Source organism: Microcaecilia unicolor, chromosome 9 (assembly GCF_901765095.1).
Source record: "Microcaecilia unicolor chromosome 9, aMicUni1.1, whole genome shotgun sequence".
In the NCBI taxonomy this organism is placed as follows: Eukaryota; Metazoa; Chordata; class Amphibia; order Gymnophiona; family Siphonopidae; genus Microcaecilia; species Microcaecilia unicolor.
This window is the reverse complement of record NC_044039.1, coordinates 15,464,359-15,474,871: the sequence shown is the minus strand read 5'-3', so window position 1 is coordinate 15,474,871 and position 10,513 is coordinate 15,464,359. Positions and strand designations below refer to the sequence as shown.

The 10,513-nt window shown below is 46.7% G+C and overlaps 1 protein-coding gene across 1 annotated transcript in view; it reads left to right on the top strand.

Annotated features, from left to right (window-relative positions):
- The first annotated feature begins 7,991 nt into the window (after nucleotides 1-7,991).
- Nucleotides 7,992-10,513, top strand: part of LOC115477963 (putative ankyrin repeat protein RF_0381) — a 75,736-nt gene continuing 73,214 nt past the window's right edge. Inside the window, exon 1 of the mRNA XM_030215132.1 lies at nucleotides 7,992-8,073. Coding sequence (XP_030070992.1) covers nucleotides 7,998-8,073 — 76 coding nt within the window. The 5' untranslated portion in view covers nucleotides 7,992-7,997. The remainder of the gene's footprint in view (nucleotides 8,074-10,513) is intronic.

Below are 10,513 nucleotides of genomic sequence, written 5' to 3'. Positions count from 1 at the left end.
AATAAATAAAAATTCAGGTAAAGAAAGTTCATTTTCGTAGTAGAAAATAAAAGGTATTGGATTCAGTGGCGTTCCTAGCCTGGATGGCACCCGGGGCGGATCGCCGATGCGCCCCCTCCCCTGGGTGCAGTGCGCCCCCCCCTGCTAAATGACACCTTTCCCCCCCCCGGCGAAATGACACCCCCCGGGTGCACGCCGCTGGGGGGGGTGCCGCGGCGCGCGCCTGCTCCAAGTTCGCTAACTTCGCTCGTTCGCTGCAGCTCCCTCTGCCCCTGAACAGGAAGTAACCTGTTCCGGGGCAGAGGGAACTGCAGTGAACGAGCAAAGTTAGCAAACTCGGAGCAGGCGCGTGCCACGGCACCCCCCCCCCCAGTCGCGTGCACCCGGGGCGGACCGCCCCCACTGTCCCCCCCTTGGTACGCCACTGATTGGATTAAAGTTCAATCATGATAAATTAGCTTAAACAATCAGGAATATTAAACTTCAATCGTGATATATTAATTTGGACAATCAGGAAATAAAGAGTTACGTTTCGTGTGGTTCTGGTGTAAATTTTGTTACTGGTATTTAGGATGGGTTATTAGGTTTCTATGGAAATATAAAGTGGTTCCTTAACGGTGAAAGAGAGTGTGCAAAGCATTTAAATACGAAATAAGATCTGACAACATTTTTCCTTTTGCAGCTTTTTGTACGAAGTTTTTCCAGCAAGTAATTCTCCCTGGCACCAGCAGCTGCTCAAAGCGGTGAAAGTGCGTGATTATACTGCAGTCAAGAATTTGATCTCTTTCTTTACGGATGCCTTCCCTGAAGCCATTAACCTCGGGGAGCCTTCCTCGGGCAACACAGCACTGCACTACGCGTGCCAGACTGGATGCCTTGTAAGTCCTTCAAATTGCACCAGGGAAGAGAATGACCCCAAATTAGGAAATAATCATGCATGGCTTCACTGCTTACACCATCTTCCATTCTGCAGAGATCTAGATTGGATTATATTGCCTTAATCTGAGAGGCCTCCTTTTGTTCTGTACCATCAAAAAATTGGGTCAACCTTCATTTCTGAAAAACTGGAACTGGGCTGTTAAGAGAGAGCAATCGCTGCGTAAAACCAGCTATGTTTAAGTAGCCGTTGAGCCCGTTAAAACGGGCTAGTATGGGGTTTTTCCAAGGCCCCCTCCCCTCGCCGCTGCAGGCCCCCCCCGAGGTCGCCGCTACCGGTCCCCCTCTCTGGAGTCGCCGCTGCCACCCCTCCACCTGGCCCGGGCTCTCTCTTCGCTATTGAACTTACGTCGCCGAAATGCAGCAGGCAGATCAGCAGAGCTCCCGTCGGCCTTCCTTCTCCGCCTGTGTCCCGCCCTCATGTGACGTAACGTCGGCGAGGGTGGGACACAGGCAGGGAAGGAAGGCCGACGGGAGCTCAGCTGATCTGCCTGCTGCGTGTCAGTGATGTAAGTTCAATACCGAAGAGAGTGCTCGGGCCGGCTGGAGGGGGGGGGGGGGGGGGGCGGCGGCGGCGACTCCGGGTGGGGGGAGCGGTAGTGGCGACCTCGGGGGGAGGGAGTGGTAGCGACGTCGGCGGTTCCCTCCCTCCTCTTCGCGCAGTTTCCCTCTCTGTCCCGCCCCCATCATCACGTACTGATGCGGGGGCGGGATAGAGAGGGAAGTCTCTACTGCGCATTTGCGGGTGAGTACGGTCACTCGCCATTGATATGTTTGATAGACTTGTTGCATTTTTTTCCAGCAAAAAAGGTGTCGGTACTCAAATGCTAGGCCACCCTTCAGGGTGAAGAGTGCCCAGCTTAAAAGCTAAGTGCAACAGTTCACGCCTTATTGTTAAACAGTGGTTGTTGGAAAAAGAAAAGAAAAAATATATCTGGAAAAAGAATTTAAAAACATATTTTATAATAGCAACACTAAAAGCTATAAAAATTGCAAGCTTAATTCAAAATGAAGTTTTTTGCCCAATGATAGAATTGTGGCGTGTGTTATAAGAGCAACATAACCGCGCACTAAACCCTGGGTATTTTACCCACGGTTTCTGAGGGCTTTTTTTTCATTTTTTGTATAAGCACATATTTTGTTACTAGAGCTTTATTTTCTGTACAAAATATGGTAACCCTACTTAGGGAAGTATGAATGCCCCGTATAAAATGGGACTTTATATTGAGTTTTGTACCACAGCAAACCTGTACTAATTCATTCCTTGAATTTACAGCCTGAAAAGGACTGCAGGAGCTAACGTCATCGTGTCATTTTTGCTTATTAGGAGACGGCAGAGTTCTTGCTCGAGAATGGGGCATCACTAAACGCGAGAAACGAATGTGGCCGCACACCTTTCTTTTTGGCTGTTCAGGGTCAGCATCGAAATGTTTGTCAGGTAGGTAAGGCGCTTTTCAAGACTGAGAGGTGCTATTTCAACTTGTAGGCAAAGGTTCTGTGATAGCGAATGAGGAGAAGGAAGCTGGGATTCTGCACTTTCAGTGGCTCAGAGTTAAACGCTCACTAACAAGCTTGGAGTTAGGAGCCCGGAGAGGGTTCATATAGATCCCTTATCCTAAACTGTGCTCTTGGTAGTAACCAATGAACAGACGAAAGCAGACTATATATAGGACTGAAATGCATTGCTTCAAAATAATTTCAGTAAGAAATATTCAAGATTCAAGAGGAAATCATTTTGATATTTAACAAAAATAAACAAACAAACCAGTGGCATTCCTTGGTCGGCTGCCACCTGGGGCGGATCGCCACAGTGCACCCCCTCCCCCGGGTGCAGCATGACACCCACCCCGGCGCATCACCTCTAAACCCTCCACCTCCAGTGCATTCTTCCTACCTGCTGGGAGCAGCCGCGTGGCTGCTCCCTGCACCCCTCCTGCTGCGTGCTCCTGAGGCGGACCGCACCCACCCAGTGGCATACCAAGGGCAGGACGGTAGGGGCGGTCCGCCCCATGTGCACACCTCTGGAGGGGTGCAGAGAGCAGCCGCGCGCCTCTCAGCTCCGCTGGGTCCCTGCTCCCTCTGCCTCGGTACAGGTTACTTCCTGTTCCGGGACAGAGGGACCAGGGAGCCAGCGGAGCCGAGAGCCGCACGACTGCTCCCAGCAGCCAAGAATGCACCCGGGCGGGGGGGGGGGGGGGGGGGGGTTTGGAGGGCTCAACACTTACCACCACAAGTGTAACAGGTAGGGGGGGATGGACCAGGGTCCGCCTGCCTGAAGTGCACTGCATCAACTAAAAACTGCTCCAGGGATCTGCGTACTGCTGTCATGGAGCTGGGTATGACATTTCAGGCTGGCAAAGAGGCTGGCAAAAAAATGATTTTTAATATTTTTTGGGGGTGGGAGGGGGTTGGTGACCACTGCGGGAGTAAGGGGAGGTCATCCCCGATTCCCTCCGGTGGTCATCTGCTCAGTTGGGGCACTATTTTGAGACTTGGTCCTAAAAATAAATGGACCAAGTGAAGCCGGCTAAATGCTCCTCACAGCCGGCCTTCTTTTTTCCATTATCGGCCGAAGCCGGCCATCTCGTAACCACGCCCCCGTCCCGTCTTCCATACCCTGCCAAAACGCCCCCTTGAACTTTGGCCGGCCCTGCGACGGAAAGCAGTTGAAGCTGGCGAAAATCGGCTTTCGATTATACCGATTTTGTGTCGGAAGATGGCCGGCCTTCTCGTTCGAAAATAAGCAGGAAGGGCTCCTGCACTATCCCGGTGGTAACCAGACAGTGCGCAGTGATGCCCGATTACCACCAGGTTACCACCACGCAAGCCTTTCCGGGGGTTTCCTTTTTTCCTTGGAAATGTCACGTGCTCGGAGAGGGTCTACTGACAACAGCTGCCTTGGGCTGTCGGTAGTCCCGAGAGAGCGAGCGGTAAGCCCATGTTGGGCTTACTGTCATTCTGTAAAAAGGCCTCTGAAAGCACACTGACAAATGCGCAGCCCTATGAACTTCCCAGACAAGTGGTCTGCAAGATCCGGAATAGCAGAAAAAAAAAAGAAGCAGACCCATGTAATACAATAAAACATTCCTTTCCTACATTGGCTTCCTGTCAAAGATCGAATCACCTTTAAAATTTGTTCCCTTGTACACAAAATTCTCTGTGGAGAAGTCCCTGACTACATGATTAACCTAATCAACCTACCACCAAGGAATGCATTGAGACTATCCCGTTGATATCTAAATCTTCATTACCCAAACCGCAACGGGCTTAAGTATAAATCCACATATGCTTCATCCTTCTGCTTTATAAGCTCACATTTATGGAACTCTTTACCAAAAACTATAAAAATCATCCACAACCAGTGGCGTTCCAAGGGGCGTTGACACCCGGGGTGGATTCTGGAATCCTAAAGAGTGACAAGATTCCATGCAAGATTCGTAACCACTTGTAACCACTCGCCTCCACCTACCCTTCTCTCCTCCTTCCTGTACACATTAATTGATTTGATTTGCTTACTTTATTTATTATTTTGTCTATTAGATTGTAAGCTCTCTGAGCAGGGACTGTCTTTCTTCTATGTTTGTGCAGCGCTGCGTACGCCTTGTAGCGCTATAGAAATGCTAAATAGTAGTAGTAGTAATCTCAAGGAGTATCAACATTCCATGTAGAACCCCCAAAGAATAGCAAGATTCTGGAATCCTAAAGAGTGACAAGATTCCATGCAAGATTCGTAACCACTTGTAACCACTCGCCTCCACCTACCCTTCTCTCCTCCTTCCTGTACACATTAATTGATTTGATTTGCTTACTTTATTTATTATTTTGTCTATTAGATTGTAAGCTCTTTGAGCAGGGACTGTCTTTCTTCTATGTTTGTGCAGCGCTGCGTATGCTTTGTAGCGCTATAGAAATGCTAAATAGTAGTAGTAGTAGTAATGTAGCTATAGTTTGAGTTCCCCGTCTCTACATGCATCACTTTGCACTTGCTCATATTAAATTTCATCTGCTATTTGGATGCCAAGTTTCCCAGTCTCAAAAGATCCTCTTTTTTTTTTCACGATCTTCTTATGATTTAACAACTTTGAATAACTTTGTGTGATTAGCAAATTTGATCACCTCACTCTTTGTTCCTGTTTTCCAAGTCATTTATAAATATGTTTCCCAATCTGTCAATGTTTTTATGTTCATTTCACACATTTTATTTCAATATGTGTTTTGTCACATGCATACTAGAACTTTTTTATGCACACAGAGCTATTGTATACATGGGCGGTCGGTGGCCCAACTGTTTGGGGGAGGCTAAAGTGGGTGGGGTTAGGGGTGGGGCCAGGGGTGGAGCTTAAATCCATAATTGTCTGATAACACGCAGAAAAAATAAATAAATAAAAATAAAAGTCACAATTAATACCTTTTTATTAAATTTAGATATTAGATATCTCTATATATAAAAGGCACCACCAACGTTCTAAATGAAGCCTCCAGCCGGAAGTGTGAAGGGGGAGAGATATCCGGTTTCCCCATGAGTGTCTGCCCCGCCCTCGCTCTCTCTGTAACACAAACAGTGAAGGAAAACACAGCAAAGCACGAAATCAAATCGCTCTCTCTGTAACAGTGAAGGACTCAGAGGGGGGAGGGGAGAGAGGGCAGAAGCCCTCACTATCTCTGTAACACAAACGCAGCAGAGCAGGAAACTTAACACTGAAGGACTCGACTCCGAGGGGGGAGGGGAAAGAGAGGACAGACAGCACAGGGGAAGGGAGAGAGGGCAGGGACACACACACTCCCACATGCACAGAGAAGAAAACCTTGCTAGCCCCCGTTTCATTTGCATCAGAAACGGGGCTTTTTTACTAGTGTATCATATGTCAAAGAATAAAGTGGTTGCTCAAAGCATATACTAACCACAATCGCTCAACTGCAATACACTATGCACAACTTTGTCCAAAAACACACTCAGAACCTTACTGTACCATAAATATTACACTCGGCAGACCTAATACACCAATATACCACCCATACGGAAAATGCAGACCGTCAACAATATGAAACAAGGGATCAAATCATCACAATTCTCATGCAGAGCCACAAAACACCCTAATTCATGTTTAATGTGGGATAAAATGCCATAAATAAGTAAATAAATATAAACTTTTAATGTTGAGCACCTGATTCTCAAAGTGGACATATTCCAAACACTATAATGAAAATAAAATGATCTTTTCTACCTTTGTTGTCTGGTGACTTTTTCTGATCATGCTGGCCCAGTATCCGTTCTGCTGCTATCTGTCCTCAGTGCAGGTCAGGAAGTCATCCTCCTTAAATATCTCCCTGGCAACCCAGGACACCTTCTGCCAACCCCCCCTGCTTTCCCAGCAGTAAGGTAAACAAATCATAAACCAATTTCTACAACTGCTAGAGGGCTTTCACTGCAGCTCCTGCTGTGAGGATGGAGGTAAATCAACAATTTAATCCCCTCAGAGCAGCTGGACTCCACAGCTGATCCATTCTGCTGCAGCAGGGGGGAGGCTTAGCCTTCCAAGCCTCTTATACCAGGCGCCTATGATTGTATAGATGTTAATTCATTGGTTTATGCAAATAACAATCAATTTATGCACACAAAACATCTCTAACTTGCGGTTATTCCATGGATCCCACCTCCAGTTCAATTTGATGTTAAAGCCCCCCCCCCCCCCCCCCCCAAATAGAACCAGCCTCTCTTGGTTTTCAACTTCATGCACAGTTATACTAGGTTTTTTCTCTTATTTTTTAAATCCCAATTACATTTTAAGTCCTCAACCAGGACTGCAAACCACATTTTCACCACAGCTTCCCTAGACTCCCAAGAGATCTGGAGGAAATGAGAATGTTGCCAATCTTTAACCAGTCTGAAATCTGCCTGCTACAGGTTTGATTCTGATTTTCTCATGCATCTTTGAGGTACAATCCATTTGGATAAAGTAGTGAGGTTGCCAGGCTAGACCAGGTGGATACATGGAAATACAAGTGAACAGGCAAGGAACAGGGTTAATACCATAGCTTCAGGGCCTGTCCTAGGGTCTCTGACACCCCCCTGCAGACTATGAGTTGGCGCGCCCCCCCCCCCCCACATCTCCTTTCTCTCTTCTCCCACCGTGCCCCTATCCAGTGATTCTCCTTCACCCCCATCCCCCTCCCATTTATGGCCACCTGCCCGCCCTCTTCTCCCCCCAACATCCCCCTTTTGCTTCTTCCCACCCTCCGTGGTTTGTCTTTTTTTTAATTTACCTCCGTCCCAGCGGCCACATCATTTCAAAGCCCTGCCCGTCTCTAACCTTCTCTCCCTTCGTGAGTTTGTTCCCTCAGAGTCCCGCCCTCGAGGAACTGATGTCAGAAGGCGGGACTCTGCGGAACGAACTCACGAAGGGAGGGAAGGCTAGAGACGGGGCAGGGCTTTCAAATGACGCGGCTGCTGGGACGGAGGTAAATTAAAGATTTAAACCCCCAAGGGCAGCGCAGCACCGCAGCGGCACCCTTGAAGGCAGGCGCCCCCCTGCGGTGCTTACTCCGCTTACCATGTTTGAACGGCCCTGCATAGCTTTATGGCTAGCTTTTGAGGTGTGCTTACCTTGGCAGCCTCTTCGCTCATTTGGGATCACACCTCTTGAAAGCTAATCATAAATGTATTAGGTTCATCCAATTACTGCTTTTGTTGGTATATACTAGAAGGGCTGTATTTCAAATACAATAAATAGATTAAACAAGGTGTCACCTACAGTCGATTCTAAAATTAACAGCAAGAAAAAAAAATCAATTCAGACTTGGAAACAATATACTGAATTTGGTTTTCTTTTCCTAAATAAAGTCACCAATTTTCAGATATTCCTCACCGAGAGACTTGAGAAGGCCATTCTACTCAATACTTCGCACTCCTACCGTATCTTCAAATACTCAAGTCCAATGAGCACCTATTTCCCAATATTTAAGTTTTATGGTTTTATTGTCTGACCTGAAACTGGATCATTGATTCTGACACATTTCTTTATGCTTCTATTTACCAGCTTCTAATTGAATGGGGATGTGACATGCATGATAAAGACATTAGAAACCAGACAGCCCTGGATGTCATCCGCAATGAAGAAATCAAGTGTGCTATTATAGGTGGGCTTTGGCAGCACTAACATTGTTTATTAACTTAACTAGTCATGCAATACAGTAATTATACTGCTTGCTGAAAAAGCAATCTGTGTGTAAATGCAGTAGCAGCAAGACTGGTGTGGGGCCAAAAAGGTTTGATTCACTGTTGCACAAGTTGATTCACAAGTTGCACTGGTTGATTCATAAGTTGCACTGGTTGATTCATAAGTTGATTCACAAGTTGATTCACAAGTTGCACTGGTTGATTCATAGGTTGATTCACAGGTTGATTCACAAGTTGCACAAGCTAATTCATAAGTTGTACTGGTTGATTCATAAGTTGCATTGGTTGATTCATAAGTTGATTCACAAGTTGATTCACAAGTTGCACAAGCTAATTCATAAGTTGTACTGGTTGATTCACAAGTTGCACTGGTTGATTCATATAGGTTGATTCACAGGTTGCACAAGTTGATTCACAAGTTGCACTGATTACCATTAGATTGTGTATTCCATTTACATTAAGGGCTCTAATTTGGGTCGCCCTGCTTATCTAGATATGAGCCACAGAGGAAATTGTATGTTGTGGATCGGATTGGTCTGGTTATACCAACTCCATCTGAGGTACATTTGGAGGTAGCTAGTAAGACTGCTTTTTATTTGAACAAACCTTCACCACTTCTTGTTCTCAGGGTAAAACCTGATTTGGAAAAGTCATGGCTGCGTTATGAGTAGATGGAAGCTGAAGAATGTGTGCAAATACGACTTTCTAAATGTACGTCTGTTTTATTATGCCTTGTATTTTACAGTGTAACCGTTTCTGTTTTGGTGTTCAGTTGTGGAAAGCAGATGCGAAGGCTGATTTCACAAGGGCACACGGGGTCACAGAGAATTCCCAGAACATTTCACGAAAGGCTCTGGCAAACGTACAGTAGAGTGTCTTGTAAAATAGGAACAGTACTGTATGTTTATGTCTCTCCATGTCCAGAGGGAGCAGCAATTAAAAAAAAGGTGAATGCCTGGGGGAAATGCTGCAGACACTCCCTATATATATATATATATATATATATATATATCAAACATATAAACGGCGAGTGACCGACTCACTCGCAAATGCGCAGTAGAGACTTCCCTCTCTGTCCCGCCCCCGCGTCAATACGTGATGACGAGGGCGGGACAGAGAGGGAATGCGCCGCCGAGGTTGATACCGCACCCGCCCACCCGAGGTCACCGCTACCGTTACCCCCCCCCCCCCCACACACACACATCCGGCCCGGGCCCTCTCTCCGCTACTAAACTTACACATCCATTCGCCAGAACACAGCATGCACATCAGCTGAGCTGCCATCGGCCTTCCTTCCCTGCCTGTGTCCCGCCCTCGCTGACGTTACGTCACAGGAGGGCGGGACACAGGCAGAGAAGGAAGGGCCGACGGCAGCTCAGCTGATGTGCGTGCTGCGTTCCGGCGAATGGATGTGTAAGTTTAGTAGCGGAGAGAGAGAGGGCCCGGGCCGGGTGGAGGGATGGCGGTGACTCCCGGGGGGGGGGAACGGTAGCAGTGGCGACCTCGCGGGGAGGGAGGGAGGGGGAAGGAAGGAAGGAAGAAAGGAAAACACCAATACCAGCCCGTTTTTACGGGCTCAACTGCTAGTATATATATATATATATATATATATATGTATATGGGAGAAGCTTTTAAAATGTATGCAGGATGTAAAGAACTACTCGTAAAGAAACTACAGACTGCTCAAAACACAGCAGCCAGGCTTATATTTGGTAAATCCTGATTCGACAGTGCCAAACCCCTACGAGAAAAACTGCATTGGCTCCCAATCAAAGAACGCATTACTTTCAAAATCTGCACCCTGGTCCACAAGATTATCTATGGTGATGCCCCGAGTTTTATGGCTGATCTCATAGACCTACCAACCAGAAATACCATTAAAACATCACGAACATACCTAAATCTTCACTATCCTAGCTGCAAGGGACTCAAGTACAAATCAATTTACGGATCCAGCTTCTCCTATGTAAGCACACAACTATGGAACGCATTACCGAAAGCCATAAAGACAGCACAGGATCACCTCAGTTTCCGGAAATCACTAAAGACCAATCTGTTCGAAAAGGCATACCCTACTGATCCAACTTAAGTAACTGAACTCAGCAACACAACGAAGCCATAACTCTTCTTCTCTTGATTCTCTAATGTTCTGTAACAACATCACTCTGTATTTGTTTCATCACCGGAGGTGGCTGACACCTCACGGAACTATGTAAACCACATTGAGCCTGCAAAGAGCTGGGAAAATGTGGGGTACAAATGCAACAAATAAATAAATAAAATAAATAAATAAATAAATAACGCACTACCCATGTCCCTAAAAACCATGGCCAATCTAACCAGCTTTCGCAAAGCTTTGAAAACACATCTCTTCAACACAGCCTACAAAAGTCACCCTCA